The sequence below is a fragment of the Lytechinus pictus genome, chromosome 10 (genome assembly GCF_037042905.1).
Source record: "Lytechinus pictus isolate F3 Inbred chromosome 10, Lp3.0, whole genome shotgun sequence".
NCBI lineage: Eukaryota > Metazoa > Echinodermata > Echinoidea > Temnopleuroida > Toxopneustidae > Lytechinus > Lytechinus pictus.
In genome coordinates this window covers 13,459,966-13,482,556 of record NC_087254.1, presented here as the reverse complement: position 1 = coordinate 13,482,556, position 22,591 = coordinate 13,459,966, and the positions used below count along the sequence as shown (strand labels likewise).

At 34.2% G+C, this 22,591-nt stretch overlaps 1 protein-coding gene across 1 annotated transcript in view; it reads left to right on the top strand.

Annotated features, from left to right (window-relative positions):
• Positions 1-7,764: 7,764 nt before the first annotated feature.
• LOC129270198 (protein flightless-1 homolog) overlaps positions 7,765-22,591 on the top strand; it is a 49,441-nt gene continuing 34,614 nt past the window's right edge. The window contains exons 1-10 of the mRNA XM_064105365.1: positions 7,765-8,050; positions 8,574-8,726; positions 9,854-9,939; positions 11,176-11,252; positions 12,352-12,436; positions 13,631-13,848; positions 14,313-14,614; positions 14,897-15,056; positions 16,215-16,330; positions 19,820-19,887. Of these exons, the coding sequence (XP_063961435.1) occupies positions 7,889-8,050; positions 8,574-8,726; positions 9,854-9,939; positions 11,176-11,252; positions 12,352-12,436; positions 13,631-13,848; positions 14,313-14,614; positions 14,897-15,056; positions 16,215-16,330; positions 19,820-19,887 (1,427 nt within the window). The 5' untranslated portion in view covers positions 7,765-7,888. The remainder of the gene's footprint in view (positions 8,051-8,573; positions 8,727-9,853; positions 9,940-11,175; positions 11,253-12,351; positions 12,437-13,630; positions 13,849-14,312; positions 14,615-14,896; positions 15,057-16,214; positions 16,331-19,819; positions 19,888-22,591) is intronic.

Below are 22,591 nucleotides of genomic sequence, written 5' to 3'. Positions count from 1 at the left end.
CCAAAACATATGAATAGACACCAAAAACCAGAGAAATTGACCACCAAATAAAAAAGTTGTGGCCAAAACTGTGATTTTGGGGGGTTTTGGCGGCCATTTTGGATTTTGGCCCGGCACACTTTTTTCTCGGACCCGAGACAAAAAATATTGTCATTTCATGTTGAGATACATTACAAGGAATAAAAAAAAACTGTTGTCATATTGAAATTACAAAAAAAGTATTTTTGACCCATGTATAGCCCACTCCTATTATTATAATAAAATAATTGTAATGATAACAATTATAATGATGTACTTTGAATTGTAATAATTACTGAGACAATAATATTAATGAGATATCAATAATAATCATTATAATAATAATACTTATAATTAAAATAAATATAATTGTAGAAACAATTATAATTATAGTAATTATAATTATAGGCCTTATAATTAATGAGACAATAATAACTATTATTACAATAATACTAATTATTATAAAATAATTATAATGATAACAATTATAATGAAAGTAATTATAATTGTAATAATTACTGAGACAGTAATATTGAAAGGTCATCAATAATTATTATAAAAATTATTATGATTATAAAAATAATCATAATTATAATAAAAGGCCTTATAATTATTTAGACAAATAACTATTATTACAATAATAATAATTATAAAATAATTATAATGATAACAATTATAATGAAAGTAATTGTACTTGTAATAATTACTGAGACAGTAATATTGATAAGTCGTCAATAATTATTATTATTATAAAAATTATAATTATAATTATAATCATAAAAATAATCATAATTATAATTATAGGCCTTATAATTATTGAGACAATAATAATTATTATTTCAATAATAATTATTATTATGAAATAATTATAACAATAATTACTATGATAGTAATTATAGTTGTAATAATTATTTAGAAAATAATATTAATGAAACAAAAATAATTATCATAATAATAATTATTATAATTATAATACTAATTGGGACAATAATGAAACGATGATGAGACAATAATAATATCAACAATTTTATTGAGACCATAATAACAAGACAATAATGAGATAATAGACAATTGAAATCAATCTGTTTTTATTTTTTTCTAGAAATCCTAAGATTATTATTTTAATTCTCTTTCTTTGATTACAAATTATATTCATTGAAAACTTAATTTCTAATGTTCAAGCAAAGAAAATCAATATCAAGTCATGTTTACCCTGTGCACAAACCTACCACAGGGCAATTACCCCCAAAATAGGGTTAGGTTAGGTGTAGATTTTTGGATAGGGGTACAGTGTAGTTGTCCGGGGGGGGGGGGGGTAATTGTCCAGGGTGGGTGTGGGGTGGGGGGAGGGGAATTGTCCGAGGGTGGGGGGGTGGGGGGTTATCGTCCAGGGGTAGTTGCCCTTGAACCAAAGAAATCATATGCCAATATGTCAAATCAATCTGAGTACTTTAAGATTTAAATAAAAAGCTTGTACAATTCCCCATAAGCTATGTATTATAAATGTGCCATGCCCAAAACAAAGAGAATAATAAGATTTCGCAATCTTCTTTTGTCCACAAAAAGGCCTGTTATTTCATCACAAAGATGACAATAACTCGACTTCTCGATATCGGAATTTGAAAATTCAAACAGTTTTGTGAATCGTAGATATTGAGCATCATTGTGAGCCCATCAAATATGCTGGAACAGCCTTTCCTAATTTTCACCTGAAGTGCCTAGTAATAAAATTGTATATTAAAGAACATTTTGTTAAATTCTAATCAAATTTGGTCCGTAGAGAGCCTGCGGATATGAGCTTCAGTTTTGAGTGTCATGAGGTGTTTGTGAATCTGACTCGACCGATCGAGCAGGGTTGTTTTGAGCGTATACGAACCGCTGTGAGTGACGTCATCCCCACTGCGTTGGCTTGAGATTAGTCTTGGTATTCAGACACAGTATGTTTCAGCCGTTGTATATTTTTTTAAATTACAATTTGAGCTCTGTTAATTATGAAAATCAAATTGTTATTTTGAAAATAATTTTGTAGAATTCGTGTGAAATAAGTATTAAGAGCAAAACTGCAAGTAAACTTCAAGAATTTTGTTTGATAAGTGATTTTTTGTTGGAATGCGTCTGAATGTCTAGAATATGGTATTGTTAATGAAAGTCGTATTTTTGAATGGCACAGAAAGCTCCTTTCATGAATTTAATTTAGAAATAGGTTTACATGCATGAGATGTGTTTCATGAATTTGATATCTGATAATTTATGGACCTTTGTTATGGTGTTGATTATTATTTTGAAGATATTATGAAAAAATAAGAGAAGACAATAATGAGGCAACAGTGATGATGAGACATTAAGAATAATGAGACAATAAATATTGAGACAATTAGAATAATTATTATTACAATAATAATTATTATGATTATAATGATAACAATTATAATTATAATGATAATAATTATAATTGTAATAATTATTGAGACAATGTTAATGAGACATCTATTCTAGTATTTATTGACAATAATAATTATTACAGTAATCATTATTATAATAAAATAATTGTAATGATAATGATGTAATTTTAATTGTAATAATTACTGAGACAATAATATTAATGAGATATCAATAATAATCATTATAATAATAATACTTATAATCAAAATAAATATAATTGTAGAAATAATTATAATTATAGTAATTATAATTATAGGCCTTATAATTATTGAGACAATAATAACTATTATTACAATAATAATAATTATTATAAATTAATTATAATGATAACAATTATAATGAAAGTAATTATAATTGTAATAATTACTGAGACAGTAATATTGAAAGGTCATCAATAATTATTATAAAAATTATTATGATTATAAAAATAATCATAATTATAATTACAGGCCTTGTTATTATTGAGACAATTATAACCATTATTACAATAATAATAATTATCATAAAATAATTATAATGATAATTACTATAATGATAGTAATTATAATTGTAATAATTATTTAGAAAATAATATTAATGAAACAAAAATAATTATGATAATAATTATTATAATTATAATTATGATAATAATTGGGACAATAATGAAACGATGATGAGACAATAATAATATCAACAATTTTATTGAGACCACAATAACAAGACAATAATGAGATAATAGTCAATTGAAATCAATCTGTTTTTATTTTTTTCTAGAAATCCTAAGATTATTATTTTAATTCTCTTTCTTTGATTACAAATTATATTCATTGAAAACTTAATTTCTAATGTTCAAGCAAAGAAAATCAATATCAAGTCATGTTTACCCTGTGCACAAACCTACCACGGCAATTACCCCCGAAATAGGGTTAGGTTAGGTGTAGATTTTTGGATAGGGGTACAGTGTAGTTGTCCGGGGGGGGGGGGGTAATTGTTCAGGGTGGGGGGGTGGGGGGAGGGGAATTGTCCGGGGGAGGGGGGTGGGGGGTTATCGTCCAGGGGTAGTTGCCCTTGAACCAAAGAAATCATATGCCAATATGTCAAATCAATCTGAGTACTTAAAGATTTGAATAAAAAGCTTGTTGTACAATTCCCCATAAGCTACGTATTATAAATGTGCCATGCCCAAAACAAAGAGAATAATAAGATTTCGCAATCTTCTTTTGTCCACAAAAAGCCCTGTTTTTTCATCACAAAGATGACAATAACTCGACTTCTAGATATCGGAATTTGAAAATTCAAACAGTTTTGTGAATCGTAGATATTGAGCCTCATTGTGAGCCTATCAAATATGCTGGAACAGCCTTTCCTAATTTTCACCTGAAGTGCCTATTTCGAGGTGTTTTTGAATTTTTTTTTTTTAATTTCTCCTCGTACACAGATGGCTCGCTATCGTGCAGCCACCATTATTAGGGGGTTAACAATGCAAAATCCCCCCGACGGGGCTCATCGATTTTTGTCTTTATTTCATAAAAATATATAAAAAGAACTGTACATAATACAGTGTAGGGCCACTACTAGGCACTACACTAGGGGCGCTAGTAAGCCAGGGCCCAGGCGGCTTCTTGAGAGTAAAAATCATTTACTAACGTAGGCTTACTCTCAATGAAGCCAGGGAGTCCTTCCTATTCATCTGCGTGTACCGCAAAAAACACTGAAATTTTCGCCCTCAAGATTTCTACTTTCCTTCTAAAACATGATCTAGCCATAAATCATGTACATGGGAATCGGGATAAAACTTAATTTCCGACATTTCTACGCTCTCGTTATTTTTAAACAAGAATTCATCAAAAAATGACGCTCGCGTCCGTAACGTTGGGGAAGTACAATAAGAAACAAGATGGCGGCGTAAACATCGGGCAAGTCTCTTCCGTCTTTTCACAATATTTTTCTCATTTTTTTGATGAATTCTTGTTTAAAAATAACAACGAGAGCGTAGAAATGTCAGAAATGAAGTTTTATCCCATGTACATGATTTAGAGCTAGATCTTTTAAAAGGAAAGTAGAAATCTCGGGGGTGAAAGTTTCAGGTTTTGGGGTCCTTCAAAATTTGACATCGAGGCGAAGGGGATTTTTCTCAGCTACGTCATCAGTGAAAATAAGCCAAATTGGCGAGAAACCGCCAAATCTACACCCATTTAAAGCCACTCCTTACAGAGCAACCCAAACTCGTTCTGAAACTGCTGCCGGTGCCGCGGTATTGAGATCACATCGCGCGATAGTCACCTATACAGTGTACCAAAAATAATTAAGATAATATTATTCCGTTTTGGCCTGAAATGCACCAAAATGGTGGGAAATAGAATTAAAAGGGGAAAAAACAGTGACTTACTTCAGCTGTCGTGCAACTTCACTTCTCTGTTTTATTCAAATTTAATACATAAACATATGGCCATTGAGTCCCTGTACAGATCGAGCTAGAACTTCGGTCTCTGTATAACAACAGAGTTCGAAGCTTTTGGTCTACTTCTAACGTTACATTGAATGAAGCCAGAAGGGTGTTGGTGTTGATGAACTGTAGCTCCCGAACAGGCGGCGAACACAACATCCCTGTGAGCCCAAATCATTAGAGTTTTATACATTTTAATGAAAAATAATATTTACGCTTTCTGATTCTCGCAGTGATTTTATACTTTGCATTGTGTACGATAAGATTTTATTGCAATTTCTCCCCGATTTCACTTTCGTCAAGAATTTCTCGCGTAAATTTGAGATGATCAGCAGCACAGCGCAGAGGCGTAACGCCATGTGCTATCGATAACGCAATCGGTATCGCTCCTCTGAACTCAGCTTGGTGTTGGAGCTCGGTTCAGCAGCGTTTTCATGCTCTCAACGCCGAACACCGTACTTGAAATCACCCACTTTGTCTTGCGTAAATTTTGACAAATGAAAAAAAAAGGTCACCAAAAAAAGAAGGTCATTTTGTCCCACGTAATATTTGGCAAGCCCCCAACCCCATAAAAAGTTTGTCACTAAAAATGATAGTAAGTCCTGTTGTTCCCTGGTAAAATTGGACAAGCAAAAAAAAAAGCCAAAAACAAAAGAATATGAACGCAATATCCCCATTACAAATATTGCTGTGATTCTCATAAGGGAGGGGGGGCACATAACTTTGTATGAACGACATATTTACATCCAAAATATTGCCTATGAATCTCAAAAGGGGGAACGGGCCAGAAATGCAAAGTCCGTGAAGTGTCCAATCTTTTGGTTGTATAGACATTGGTAGACCGTATTATTGATAAGGTATGTAGATTTTTTTCTATTTATTTTTTAATTAGTCATCGTTTTAAATTATTTGCTAAAAGGTGTAATCTTAAATTATGTTTTAGAAGGTATTTCATTTATTGGTGCCCATATTTAATCAAGTAATCGTAAGAATTGCGCATTCAAAGAATTTAGACACAGTTATAAAACTACCAAGGAGCTGAATCAAGGCTATGAAATTTATTAGCGCCACCATCAGGCTTCCTTTTATTTCCGTAGAAGAGACATGCGAAGTCACTTTCCAGGCCGAGGTTAGCAAATTTGCTCTGTTTTGTATGATTTTTATTTTTGAATTAAAAAGAAATATGATTGTATGGCTACTCACCGGAAAGAGCCCTGGTGAGTAGCGAGAAGGAGTTTCGGCAAATATTACTTCTGTAATGAAGGGATGTTTGCCGACTAGAATAGAAATCCAGGGCCAAACACGGTTTGGTGTACGAGGCTTGCATAGCATACTAACCTCGTACTAGTGTGAGTGACTAAACTGACTACTTTTGTAAGCTTCTGACACTAAAGAGACATATTTTTTAATAGTGTGATCATTAAACATAAAATTATAGAAAAGCAGAGGAGCGTTTACTCAGTCTGTTATTGTCGCCATCTTGCCGTCTTTGTAGAGGGCAACAATATCATGAGCAGTGCTAACTTAGATTTTAAAAAATACTTGCATCGGCTGATAAATTTCATGAATCTTACCTAAATTGAAGGTACATGTAAGATTCATGATATTTAATTTAAAAATACATGTTTGAGATATGTTTCATGAATTTTATGTCTGATAATGGACCTTTGTTGTGTTAATTATTATTTTGATGATATTATGAAATTTTGAGATATAGACTATAATGAGACAATAATAATAATAGCTAGACAATAATAATGGACCACAGAAATTATTATTATTATTGTAATAATCATTATTATGAAAATAATTATAATAATCATAATTATAGACCTAATAATTATTGAGACAACAACAATAATGACAATGAGACAATGATAATAATGTTATTGAGACAACAATAATTATTGTTATTACAATAATAATTATTATTAAAAATAATTATAATAATAATCATGATTATAATGATAATTGTTGAGACAACAATAATTATTACCGGTATAATAATTATTGAGACAACAATGGTAATAATGAGACAATAAGAGTGATATTATTGAGACAACAATAATAATAATGAGACATAATCAGTTATCATTACGAAATCATATGCCAAATCAATCTGAGTACTTTTAGGCCACCCATTTTCTTAATTCGCTCATCGATAGCAATGAACCCTAAGAAATACATTGTGCAGTGGATAACCAACTTTCTCACTGGGCGTACCCATCGCACCCGATACCATGGTCACCTGTCTTAGGAGACAACACTGAAGGCGGGCATGCCACAGGGCACAAAACTTGGCCCCATATTGTTTCTTGTGCTTTCAAATGGTGCCTTCTCAGACAGCAGCCTAAGGTACTGGAAATATGTAGATGACATGACACTGGCAGAATCTAGAAAGCGGGGTGTGGCCAGTGAAGTTCAGTCTACCCTGAATTCGCTATCAAACTGGTGCACGAGTAGTACAATGAAACTCAATCCTGGGAAGTGTTTTGTTATGCTGGTAGACTTTGAGAAATATGATCATGTCCCAGTGCAAATGTCTCTAGATAACCAAACGTTGAGTGAGGTATCTCTGATGAAAATCCTAGGTATCCTCATCCAGTCAGACTTTGAAGTGGGATTCCCAAGTGAACAATATGATTCGCAAAGCCAATAAAAGAATGTACATCCTGAGATCATTGATTCCATTCAAACTACCAATCAAAGATCTTTTCTTGATCTACAAAGGATACATTCGCCCGCTACTTGAATATGGCGTACCCGTTTAAAAATATTGTTCATTTTGACCAAGAAGAATTTGTGCAGTGCCCTTGTAAATTTGAGAAGTTTCTTTTGGAACCCAGTTTAATTATTGATACAAGAAGTGGACTAGCAATCAGTTGCAAATTTGTAATTAATAGCAAGATTTATGATGGATATTGACTTGCAATCAATTGCAAGTTCCTTGCAACAATCCATATTTCTGACTACTCATGTGTGTACTTTTCTGTGATTGATAATATGGCCATTAAGTGCAGTACATGTTATTTTTCACTAATGATTTGCTTGCAGGGAGATGTCTTTCCAAATGCTGTGGCCGACATGTCTGGCCTTCGCTGGCTACGACTCAACCAGACCAACCTTGAAATGCTTCCAGATGAATTGTCACAACTCAATAAACTGGTATGTATTAACTAGCCAGTCTACAAGTCACAGAGGACCCTGGTTCCCACCGAAGGCTTTGAGACCAGCTCAAAAATATGATCAACAGCCTTTCTATTAAACCTTTTAAAGCCATGTGTTTTCCATATGCATCATGTACGTACGTAGGTGTGATGAATTCTTTCAGCATTCTGAGATCATGCTTTAGAAATCCTTCTGTTTCAATAGCAGTTCAAAGACAGTTTACCCCAAGGTCTAAATTCCATCAGTGAGCTTATAAATGCTTTGAGGATATTGGTGGATACTACCAAGTTGCATCCTTTTTAATTGTAACAATGCTCTTAATCATGATATTTTGCTCATACATTTATTTCTTGAAATAAGATATAACAGTTATCTGGTGCAAACCACTCCATGTACATTTACTTTTTTTTACAAGAAAGTGTGCAGAGGTGTTTGCAGGTCAGTCCACAGAGTATTTTGTACCCCAAATATTTGTTTTAACATTGCCTTGCATCTCGAATTCTCTCTCACATCTCATCAGGAACACCTCCACATGTCGAGGAATAACCTGATCCAGATCCACGGAGACCTTCCCACAATGCAATGCCTGCGCACCTTGAACCTGCGTCACAACAAGATCCGCAACTCTGGGATTCCCAATGATATCTTCATCCTAGAAGACATGACTGTTGTTGTAAGTTATGTGCCAAGGTTTAAACAATTGAAAAGTACTGTCTACAGTTTTGAGCTCCTGAAATGGGGAAATGATAGGCCGAGAGCCAATTTTTCATAAAGTGTTAACATAATGTCTCAAATGATAATGGTTTTGTAGTTCAGAGTGATCAGGCTGCTTAACCTCACATGGAACCTATGATATGGGGTTCATTTGACTATTTTCAGATAAACTGTATGTTAGTTTTAGAAAGAGATATATGTATACGTACCAATATTAAGTCTTTCAATATTCAAGCTGAATCCTACTATGCTGGGCTGTGTAATTGTCAGAATCTTTCTGAAACGAAGGTGTGGTCTTTGCCACAATACCAGTTCATTGGGAGAGGAGGCCCGGGGACCGTTATTACCTACACACCCCTTCCCCATTTTTGCAAAACAATAATCCCTCTTTCAAGTCAAGTGTTGCTATATATTTCAGCTACAAATTTGTTTCAATTTGTTGTTAATCCATGAAGAAATCCCCAGAAACCCTTCAATATCGGGCTTTTTTTTTTTTTTTAGATTAGTCTTAATTTCCTATTTCTTTTGTCGCGATGTAGGTAAGTAGAGCAGATGAACAAAGAAAACAGATCTCTGTACGTGGTCATCTGATAAATTGCATGGGACAATAACATTGCCTTTTTTGTGAGAAAAGATTTTGTAATAATCATGTAGCCATGTATGTGTGTGTGTGTGTGTTATTATGCAGCCCTTACTATTACAAACCTTTAAAGGTCAAGTCCACCCCAGAAAAATGCTGATTTGAATAAATAGAGAAAAATCAAAATTGCATAGTGCTGAAAATTTCATATAATATAATACAAAAGAAATAGTGAGTGGATGACGTCATAGTCTCCTCATTTGCATACCAGCCAGGATGTGCATATAACTGTTTTGTGAAATTAAGCGAAACTTTAACATGTCATAACTTTCTTATTTTACATCCGATTTTGATGAAATTTTCAGTGTTATGCTTGTATGATTTTTCTCTTTTCATTCATATCAACATTTTGTTGGGGTGGACTTGTCCTTTAAATAGTAAAATGCATATTTAGCCTTCAGAAATTCTGTAGATCGCAATCATGTTTGTTTGTTTGTTTTTTGCAGGATTTTAGCCACAATCAGTTATCAGCCATACCAGAGGATATGGAGAAGGCCAAATCTCTTCTTGTCCTTAATCTCAGCTTTAATAAGTAAGTAGTCACATTAAGTTGCCTCATAGATTAAGTCATTAAAATATGCTTTCCTTACATTACGATTTTTGAGTGGATTTGGCGCTTTATAAGTCACATTATTAATATTATTATAATATTCAGCAATAAATCTAAATTCATTAATGTTTTCATTTTTTTTTCAACTCATTCCTGAGAAATACTTTATTTGGCCTCCATGCAGGTCCAAATTATGCCTTGAAGTTGCAACCTCCCTTGTCCGATTTTCACAACATTTAGTTGCCTCATATATTGAGTCACTAATATATGCTTTCCTTTTTATAGTAATATTCAACAATCATTCAAAATTCATTCATGTTTTAATTTTTTTTTTAACTCATTCCTGAAAAATGCTTATATTTGGCCTCCAATTTGTGCCTTGACATAGCAACCCCCCTTGTCCGATTTTCACAAACTTGTTGCAAAAAAGAGATGTGTGAGACTTACATGTATAAGATAAAGTTGCTGTAATCAAGATTTTTATGCAGGGGGACGAATTGCCGGCCCACCATTCTATTAGATGCTTTGTCAACATAGAAAAAAAAGTAACAAAGAGGGTGGATGACAGGTTTTGTGTTTAAAGATAATGTCTATAAAACAAATATGGACTATTCTGTATTTAGATGACAGTGGAAACCATCACTCCCTCGGTGCTTTTCATACCATGCCCCTCTGTCACCCCTCGATGGAAGGGATTGTATCAACAGAATTTCAGGAATGATATTTTACGCAGTTATCCTCTTGAGCAGTTGGTATTTGTATAATATAGTGTTTTCCTGCATCGGTGCTATGCCAAGGTGAATAATTATTAAAATGGGACTTTCCCAGCATAGGAAATGCATGATGCATATGGGTGATTTTTTCCTCATGACAGCCCAATCGCCCCTAAAATTTCCCCAAAATTCATTCTTTGGGGCGACCATTCTTTCTAGAGTTGCCCCAAGATCTGTCATAAACTATATTCAAGGTTATTTAGAAAATCAATATTCTAACTATGGCAGAATATTGATATTTGCTTTTACTGCATAATTGCTTGTAATGCCTAATAAGTAGTCCTTAAAATGAAAGAAATAGCCCCCAGAATTCTGCAATCGCCCCCATTGTGGAGAAAAATGTAGCCCCTAAAAAATAGAAAAATATTTTCTACCCTGGACTTTCCCCCTCGCTGTCACGTGAGTAAAAGTACTCTGACTGATCAATCTTTCTCTCGATCCACAGCATCAAGGAAATCCCTTCCCAGTTGTTCATGAACCTGACCGACCTTATCTACATCAATTTCAGCGACAACAAACTGGGTGAGTTCACACTTTCAACTCCCCAATGTCTGCTCAATCACACATTTACAGGGTGTTGCAAGAAAGTATTTGCAATCAATTGTAAAGTTTTCTCTTGCAAATTTAAAAGTGATAGATCAATTTTCACGATAGCAAATCAATTTGATCTTCTTGTTTCAAAATGTAGATTTGCAATTAATTACAAAACTTATGATTGATTTCGTGACCCAAAATAGACCTGCAATTGATTGCAAGTTTCTTGCAATGAACCATTATAAATGTTACATATATATGATCTCTCTCTGGATATCAAAAACTTCTTGTAGACTTTTTTTAAAGATGGGAATTTGCTATTTTTTAATGATTTTGTTAGTGAAATCTCTCAGGGTTTTGCTTTTTTGCTTATTTAAAACTTCACACCTTACTTTCCTTTTTCAGAATTGACCTTCAGTTTGGTTTTAAATACACTTTTAAGCAATTTGAGCTATACAGCATTTAATTATTTGTTATGTTTGTGATTTTTTTACATGCTTTCAATCAAAGGATATTCAGGTCTTTCACACAATGCTCATAATGATTTTGTTATTTTATTTTTCCTTGTGCATCTATAGGGATGTAAAAGGATCCGAATCAAATTAGAGAAGAAATGTAAACAATATTTAGAATTAGATTGAAATGTAGATACATTTTTATTCAGTTCTGTTATTCATTTTCAGAATATTGTGTTTTCCGATATTGATAGCCCTCATTGGCAATGCCTCTGATAATATTACCATTAAATCCCCTTTATGGTGAACGATTACCATCACTGTTGGTAAAAAATTTGGGGGAAGTTGATGGGTATTTGAGAAAGTATTGGCTTGCCAAACCTCTGAATTAGAACAGGAAATCAAAGGGCGAGACTTACAAAGGGGAAGTCCTTGTCATGATACTTGATTTCCTTCCTCCATATCATTATTGTGAAAGATACACCTCTAGTTATGATAAAAACATAGAATTAGATCATCACTCTGCGGTGTTTTGCGTTGTCAGGTGATTCCTCTAAATCGCTTTTTAAATCACCTGGGTTTTTTTTTCCTGAAGATACCTTACTGTTTGTGATTCTGCCTTTTGATTTCAGAAATTCTACCACCTCAGATGCGAAGGCTGACCAACATCCAGACTCTGATCCTCAATAATAATCCGCTGCTTCATTCACAACTCAGGTGAGAAATTTGTGTTGGTTGAATGTCAATTTTTTTGTGGTTAACTTCCTGTGGCAATTCATAAATCTGTTCGTAAGCTGTTGAACCTTTCTTGTGTGCTAAAATAATCACCAATGAACATTTAATGGTGAATATTATTTACCACAAGAAAGGATCACTAGTCGTTCTTAAAGTCACTCTTAACTTCCAAACGGCTTTATGAAACAGCATGCAGCTATGATTATATGGTATGTACAGGTGGTTGTTTCATAAAGTTGTTTGTAAGTTAAGCGACTTTGTGAACGACTGGTGATCCATTTTTGTGGTAAATGATACACACCAGTTTTCCATTGGTGTTGATTTAGTTTCTAAGAAAGGAACACCAGTCATTCACAAAGTCGCTTAACTTACAAACAGCTTTGTGAAACACCCATCAGGGCCCGTCTTCCGAAGAGTTACGATTGATTCGATCAATCCCAACTATATGGAAATCCATCCATACCATAATTGTTTTACAGGAAATTTGCACAATCTCCTTAGTAAACAAAGAGAATCACACTTAATCTTCAAGAGAATGATGAATGTATCAATATACATTATATCTAGAAAATATTTTGAACAAATTTGCATTTTCAATGTTGACGTTGCTGGCCGTCCATAGTTGTGATTGATCGGATCAATCGCAACTCTTTGTAAGACGGGGGGGGGCCTGGTATCTTTGCCTAAGTCAAATCTATTTAGACCACAAAAATAATTGACTTCAGAAAAATTTGACTTTCCAAGAGTAAATAACTCATTTTGCATAATCTGGTGTGAAGAATTCCTTCCACTTGGACGAATGTCCGACTTTGAATGGTCGACTGATGCACGTTTAGCTGTACATACACGTACATCCCAAGTCCCTGCACATTGATACTTGTACACTATACATGTAGTAGTATTAAGGTATCTTGTCAAAGTGGCATCTTTCCTGCAGGAATCCTGCAAGCAGCTTTTCAGTACCATTCCTCACATTTCATTGTACAAAGTACCAGAGAATGCAGGAAAGTTGCAATGAAAAGATGCATAGCGCCCTCATCGCGGGATTCCTGCAAACAGACACGGCACAGACTTATGACAAGTTGCCTAAAGTGATTTCTGCTAAATATGCAAGTGATCACTATCCTCTAAACGACCACTCATAAAGTATTCATTTTCTAATATTGCCTCTCTCAGGCAATTGATGTCCATGACCCAACTTCAGACTCTTCACCTTCGCAACACCCAACGGAACCTGACCAACATCCCACCGGTGCTTGATGGTCTGGTTAACCTGGCTGATGTTGACCTTTCTTTCAACGACCTTGAGAGCGTACCTGATGCTTTCTATGCCCTCTCCTCTCTGAAGAGACTCAACCTCAGTAATAACTGCATCACAGAGCTGTCGGTGCTAGGTATTAAAAGGATGCCTTTAATTATTTTCTGTTTGTAACAAAAATGTCTTTCAATCAGAGGGACGTGGGTTGAAATTCCAGCCACGGCATGTTTTCCTTCAGCAAAAAATTTACTGACATTGTGCCGCACTCGACCCAGGTGAGGTAGCCCCTCACTGATTATTTTCCAATCTATTATCCCTAACAGCAAAGCTCTCTACAGATGCAATTTGCTCAAGTGTCAGTCTTCTCTTGTTCCAACAGGGACAATGACACAATTTCCTATCGCTTGTATCAGGAATTACAATTTTCATACAAAAGTAGGGATCCCTTCCCTATAATCAAATTTTTATCATACCAAGCACCTATTTCCTGTCTTTTTTTCTGGATGTATAAAAAAAAATTGTTGATATTTTCTTCTTCATATTTTCAATCCTTCTATTATCGTGATCTCTTTCTATCTTTGCTCTCTTGGGGTTGCACAGACTCGTGGACGAGGCTGGAAACCCTCAATGTTGCTCGCAACAAGCTGAAGTCCCTCCCTCCTTCCCTGTGCAAGCTCATCTGCATGAAGCGTCTCATCATCAGCGGCAACCAGATAGACTTTGATGGCCTTCCCACGGGAATCAGCAAGTTGATCGCTCTGGAGCAGTTCATTGCCGCAGATAACCGTCTGGAGTCCGTACCCGAGGGGATCTGTCGCTGCCCCAAGATTAAGAAGTTGATCTTGACCAAGAACCATCTCTATACTCTACCTGAGGCGATACACTTTATTACAGATCTTGAAGTGAGTTTCCCTTTGAAAGATGCAGGGGAAGATTTATTGTCAACAAGAAGGGGGTCTTGAAAGCTACTATTTCTTTATAAGATAGACAATTGTGCCACTTTCTTGTAATTTTTACTAAATATTCTTGAAGTGCCAGGCTATTTCACTGGCAAATTAGTTGTTTCAACAAAGTCAATTAATTCATGTATACCATTTCTTAAACATGTTATTTTTTGTGGCATATTTTACATATATAAACTGATATAAACTTACATTTCTGCATGGATGCCATGTTCTAAACAGACACTGGATGTCAGGGACAACCCTGACCTGGTGATGCCCCCGAAGCCTATTCCACAGCAGATAGGAAGCGGAGCAGAGTACTACAACATTGACTTCTCCTTGAGCCACCAGCTGAGGCTTGTTGGCGTAGTGCCTCCTTCACAAGCAGGAAACTCACCAGGTAAAACAGCATTTTTATCCATTTTGGGGTTTTCCTTTAGTTCCTCTGTCCCGTTTATAGTCTTTCCATGTATAAAGAACCATATGATGGAACTCCTACAGGAGTAAAACAGTGAATTTGTATTTAATTTTGGTATCGAGGTCCAAGGTCACAGAGATCATATACCAGAAAATGTATCGCTTTCGAGATCAGAGATAACCATATGTAAAGATTCATATTCTTGTATGTAGGAATAGCAATGATCTGATAAGATTTGGGGGTCAAAGGTCAAAGGGCCATTATTTGAAAATTAAGTTAATGTATTCCTGATCTGGCAATGGTGGAGGCATAAATCATAAATTTCTATTTCATGCAGTAAGAGAATTACTTACGTGTAATAGTACTATATATCTGTTCAAAAACAATTTTTTTCTAATTATGTAGTCATGACTGCTTACAAAGTTTTAGCCTGCATATGTGTTCGTCAGTTGTGTTTTGTCATGTGATTAATATGAAGGCATTCAAAGAGCAATCCTTGGCAGTAGAATGATGCGTAATAATTTGAAAGTTCACAAAACTTGTTTTCTACCTATCCCACAACTGAAAGTTAAATGCCAGTTGTGGTACCGATCTCAAAATAAGTTTGAACAGAATTCAAAAAAATACCACCAAAGTGTTTGTATTGAAAAATAAAGAAACATGTATCAACTGGCTCTGGAAGAAAATGTGTAATTGCTATGAAATTAACAAAGTAATCATGACATTCCATTTTTCCAACCAATACTGATACACTGTCCCACATATGCTTTTCTGCTTTTATGATTTTCTGATTTCAGTTCAGGTTTCATGTTTTCACAAAGTTAAATTTACCTCAATATACCAAGGGGAGCATTTCATCAATATTTTTGTCTGACAAGTTGTCAGATCTGACATCTTTCCTAGATTTTGATTGGCTGAGAGGCACTGTTACTCTGGAAACTGTCGGGTAAAACAGGACTTGTCTGATAAAACATCCAACAAGTTCTTCATGAAACGCTCCCCAGGTCTAGATATATGATAATATTGTGACAGTTGAGCTTGATTTTAAAAATTTTCTTGTGAATTCAATGTTTATTGCAGCTACTTTCATTTATCTTTAACAGTTAGCTTTTTTTTGTCCAATATTGTGATGTGTTGCAGCTGCTAAAGACGCTCTTGCACGCAAGCGGAGACTGAGAGAGAAAAGAATACAGATGCAGACTGCCAAGGCACAAGCTGCAAAAGCTGAACAGGCCAAACAAGATCAAGTGCTCAAGGTGAGGGATGATTTGTTTAACGAATGGGGAGTTATGAATGAATAAAATCTGAACTTGCTTCTGTTACCAATTCACAACATTTCGACAGGATTAAAGAAGCAATCATAGAAAGCACAAAAAATCACTAACTTGATAAAAAAAAAGTGGACTTGTTTTCAATCTATCTCACACTTCTGACAAATTGTTTAGCTTTGTCAGATGCCAATTGTCTACTCCGATAGTTATGTATTGGAGTAAATGGAAGAGTTGTCCGTGCCTTACATTACCAATGCAGCCAATTTGAAGTCTTCATTGGTATAGTGATTACAAATTTTTTACAACTTTTGAAAATTTATAATTTTCTTAATATTTATCCGATATTGTTCAAAGTGCAACCTGTCTACTTGTCTGATTTTTCCTTTTCCTCTAAAAACAACTTTTTAATTGGGTTGGATTCTCCTTTTCTTATACTGTTTGGGGTGACATAAGTCTCCAAAGCCTGACGCAAAACTTTTCAACTGCCCTATGAAGACTGATGTCGAAACGTGGTTGAAAGTCAGTTCTGATTTATGATTTATAACTGTCAATATGTTGAATTCAAACTAAATGAATGATAATCTTCATCCCGTTAGTGACTGGCTTGCTCAGTCATGGTGAGACAGACTGATCTTGAGCAGAATGCTAAAAATTTCATAAAACTCTGATAGTAAATAATGAAGTAATTGAATTTTAAAGTTTAGCAGTATTTTGTGAAAAGAGTTGTATGCACACCATCATGAATATTCAATAGGTAGGCTAATGTTGTTGTGTCTCCTCTTATCCTTTTCTTATTACAGGAAATCATAATTCAATATTTTCATACATGTGTGTATGATATGCCTCCCTTGTAACAGAATATGTTGCAGAAACAATTATCAATTAAATCAGTTGTCAATCCATTTTTTTTTTTTCATTCTTGATGGAGAAAATTTGAACAAAAAAAGTCATTTTCATATAACAAAATTCAAAAGAATAAGTGGGGATATGAGGTCATCAGCTTGCTCATTGAATATTCACATGAAGACATGCATAGACCTGTTTCACCGAAATAATGCAAAACTGTAAAATGCCATAAACTGTTATTGTTTGTCTGATTTAATTTTATCCGTTCAAATCATATTTTTAAAGCCTAAAATACCCCTTTAACAAAGTTCAACATATTTCATGCATTGTGTAACAGAATGGGGTATTACTAATCCTATGACTTATCTAAAATGGAAGAGAAAGTTTTCTAAAAACAAGCTTGTGACATATATTTCTTAACCTTTATTTGGAATTACATCATTAGCTAACACCAACAACAACAAAAATGTATTCCATCTGCAACTTTCTTTTTAAATTTGGTTACCTCATATGATGATTGTGGCAATTGTGTTTTGTTGGATTTTATTAATACTATATTAAAAAAAGAATAATTTTACCACAATTTTCCCAGTAGACAGTGGACTTATATGTTTACCAATTAATTATATGATAACCATGAGCTCTGTACAGGAATAACCTAGTTTCAGTCAGTTATGGGATGAGGAATTAATCCTTTACTCAGTACAGACAACCCATTGAGGCTGAATTTGCTACTTTACACATACATGTAGCTCTCCAGGGATAACAATCAAGGGATCCCTCAATTTCAAAAGCCGCTGGGTCCATTGTTATCAAGAGTATCCCTAAATGAGGTGTTCAATGGTGACACCTAATCCTTGATCTATTCATCTCAAACCCAAGGATAACTAGAAGCACTCTGAGTCTAAATCATTGTTTGTCTTGAGAAAGCTGACTGCAGGGAATGGAAGCTTTTTTTCATATCTCAAGTTTAATCTGAAAGATAGGAGTGTGATATGAAAACTATTTCTATTTCACTACTGGAATATTGAAGTTTGTACAGTATGAAGGTGAGCTTGGGTGGTTTATGAGTGATTACCTGTTCATGGGCAATTTGGGATTCTGCACGAATGTGATATGAAAAATTGTCTTGAGAAAGCTGAAAGATAAGAGTGTGATATAAAAAACTATTTCACTACTGGAATATTGAAGTTTGTACAGGATGAAGGTGAGCTTGGGTGGTATATGAGTGATTACCTGTTCATGGGCAATTTGGGATTCTGCACGAGTGTGATATGAAAAATTATTTCACTGCTGGAATATCGAGGTTTGTACATGCTGGTGAGCTTGAACTTTGTTGGGTGATTGTGATTGAATTGTGTTAATGTGTGATTTTGGATTTCACAGACCTGTCAGAAGGCAAGTGTTAAACATACACGTAGGAATCAACAAAGTTTCAACATTTTTTGGCAAACCACAATTTTAAGACAGTGGCGTAGCTCACTTGGTCAGAGCATGGACCTATGAAGAGATGGACATTCATCGCTTAGATAATGAATTCACTAACAGGTGACGGTAATTGTCATCTGAATAACATTCTCTTCATACTAGTCTTCTTTGGTCCTATGATCGTCACCGTGAGAAGGGACTGAATTAGTTCGTGATTGGACATTTATATTTCACAAATTATATGCGCAGTTGATAGAAAATCAATGAAATAATGGATAATCGATGTGCAGTTTTTGTTTACCTTTGTTAATCTTAGTTCCATGTGTTTTATTTGGGGAAATGTCTGCATATTTTAATATAGAGGCAATATCGTGATTGATTGTTTACTATTTAAAATTCAATTTTCCCAAGTTTCTCCATAATATTCCAGATATACGTGGCACATAACATGTGTAGATCGTGTATCTTTCAATGTTATTGAGGTCCTTATGTGTTAGCGGTAGTTAGCGGATCGAATAATATCATATTTTATATCATAAAAATCGTCTGCTTCTCAAGTTTGCTGATCCATATATGAAGCATATTGACTGAAAGGCACATACTGAAACAGGGGATCAGCCAACAAAAATCAAGACCGGGAAACTGTTCCGTCTTTGAGTGATCAGATACCCTTGGTAGTCATGGTAATTGCTATTGTTACAACACCTGTATGTTCTCATTAAGATGCGCATAACCAGGTGACGGTGACTATCATTGGGTCAAAGAAATGCTCGCGTTAATCGTCCATCTTTTCATAGGTCCATGGTCAGAGCGTGTGTTTTGGATAAGGTTGTATAGTCTCAACGTGAGTGGGTTTGAGTCCCGCTCATGGCGAAAGATGTATCACACAAAAAAACGATACTAAAAGCGTTACATAATAAAGCGTGCCTCGTTGGTGTATTCAGTACAGGTGTGAATGCTGCTGGGAAACACCCTGCCATCGGACAGGATGCAATTGTTTACAGTCCCCTGTTACGAGAGTTACAACCTATGCACTTTAAAATTCAAACTCAGAAGATCAGAATGCAGACAATTTTTTATTCGCTCTTCTTTTTTTTTGTATTCATATTTTACTATCATTTCATTTGAATAGATTGAAGGGATAAATTCTGTAGTCTTGTATAGTACATTAATCTTTGACATTTATGTTTGTACATGTAGGGTATGAGTGACCTTGCAAAGGAGAAGAATGAAGGACCTGCGGCAGATGGGGAGGAATCAGAAGTCAAGTGAGTTCAATCCTAACATTTTATATGCTTCATCCTAACATTACTCTGTATTAACAAGAATTAAACATCTCCAACATGCATTTACATGTATTTATATTCAATGTTTTCTCCATGCAGGTGTTTGGTGTTTTACCAGTGGTATATATTAATTCTGACTTATTTACTTTTGGCTGAAAAAAATCTGCCTACGTACAGTGTACATACGCAGGAGATGACCTTACATGTACCTTGCATGTATGACACGATTCAATGCTAGTGAAATCTGTAAAAATATGATAAAAGTTTGGAAGATTTCCTGTAGAAAAAAGCTGTTTCCAAGATTTTTTCTCAATTATGAGCAGATGTTTTAACTCTTTGCCCTGCTTTGTTTGACTAGCAGAACATAGAGTAGACTGACAATTCTGACATCCAACTGTGACTCAAGTCACATTTTATTTCTAATGCACATGGAATCTATTTAAATCTATTGTACGCACACAAATACAATTGTTTTGACATACAATGTCCATCAGACTGCTATCTCTGGCACTGTTTATATCAAGGTTTTTCCAGAAAAACTTAGTTTTTTTTACCTGCTTTTGAAAATATTCTGATGAGGTAGGATGAAATTTATACCCTTCGAAACAAAAGCTTGGATACAGAATGTATAGTTAAAATGTCGAACTGTATCTCTTTATACCCAATAGCATCAAGTACATGTATACTATTGGCAAGATTATTGATTTCTCTACAAATATCATTTTGCAAATTTTGTCAATACAGTGAAGAAATCAAAAGTTACGGAGAACCCCATAGCGCTACCATACAATCTTGTTTAAAAGTGGCACAGGGGGTATCTTGTACACATCTGGCAAAAAATCTGTTTTGACAAAATTAATTCTATTTTTAGATTTCAAATAGGTTTCTGTTTCATAATACCGTACATATGCCATCAACGTTCATTAATTATCTTGAGAGGCTTGTGGTTGACCACTTTTATCCTAAGACATACAAGATAGTATGGGCCATGAGTGAGAAGTGAAAATTTTAAAGTAAAACTAGATTTTAATTCGTCATGAGGACGAATTAGGTGGTCTGTCATGATTTTTCATTCAGTGTCGGCTAATGTTGTATGAAATGAATCATTTAGATATGATTGATAATCTTGATCATAGACATCATAGGAATGCATTTTGACCATTGCTAAATGTGATTATTAATGTGGTGATGACAACCGTGATGATTATAATGATGGTGGTGATAATGCAATACGGTAAATACAAAATTAAGTTTGGAGCACGTAAAATGCCTTAAAAACTTCTCAAAAATTTCAGACGATTTACCGAAATTGGCTTTCCAAAATTGCGCAATAAAAGGCGCCTTCATTTTCAGAGCAGTTAATTTTTAATGGACAGTTTCATATTTTTTATGCAAAATCTTTTTAAAATTTCTTTCTACTGTCAGCAATTTTTCTTTTAAGATTTCAAGCAAGAATTTCCACAATGTCAGTGGGTATCAATTTCACAGAGTGCTTGAAAATTCTTAGGTGATACTTTTTTAAAACTAAAATATCTTAAATATTTTTATTCAAAATTTCTGCTGAATTTCAATTATTTTTAATGAGAAGTTTCGCAATGATACATTTTCACAGCATTCACTTCAAAACTCATCATCAGTGGTGTATTTGATAAAAGAATTAAGTAGAATTTTTTGAGGGGAAATATTTGCAAAATTTCTGCAAATTCCTAAACATTTCACATAATATTTTCCGTCAAGAATTTTCAATATCCATTTATTAATTGTGTATGACTTTAACATTTACTTGAAAATTATTTTTCCTTTTCAATATCCATTTATTAATTGTGTATGACTTTAACATTTACTTGAAAATTCTTTCTTGATGATTTTACTGAAAAAGTCAGGTAAAAGAATCAAATACTGGCAATTTTCCCGCAAAATTTCGGGAAAATTAGTATTTTACTAAATTGCACTATTTTTAATTTCACAGAAGGTATCTGAAAATTTATTTAGAAAAAATAACCAAATAGAAATAAATCCAGGATTTTCCGCAAAATGTCTAGAATGAAATTAATCAACCAAATAGCGTTTCAATGCATAAATGATGTTTTACAATGTTAAAACTACATCTTAAAAAGTTCCGGCAATATTAAAAAAAATGTCCTACATAAAAAAACGCAAAGCAAGTGGGCTTGATATTTTCAGCAAGACCGTACAATTGATTAATAAAGCATTTTCATAAAAAAATTCTCAAAAATTAGGTCCAGAAAAAATTTACAAAAACTTAAACAGGTAATAACACACTAATGCTGTGGTTGAAAGTGAAAATCATTCACACATTATTTGTAGAGGATTGTTTTCACTACATCATATCAAAATTTCATTGAGAGAAGATTGACTAGTAATAACGAAGAAATGGTCAAATATGCATAAATACGTTGACGTAATTGCGAAAAAGTTTAATTTTCACTTCTAACGTAATTTTGACGTTATTACGCAATCTCCAGATGATATTTTGACTATATCCAAGAGTGAGGAAAAGTAGGGGGTCAACGGACTCCCTGAAGAGCTACAGTGAATTTTATATAGGCATATTTTTGCCCACTTATGACTTATTTTGCGAGTTTGCACGCGCGTGTAATGCAAATTTGAATGGACGCGCATTCCCGTATTATTGGCCGTAAGAGGCTGAATGAGGTATCAAATT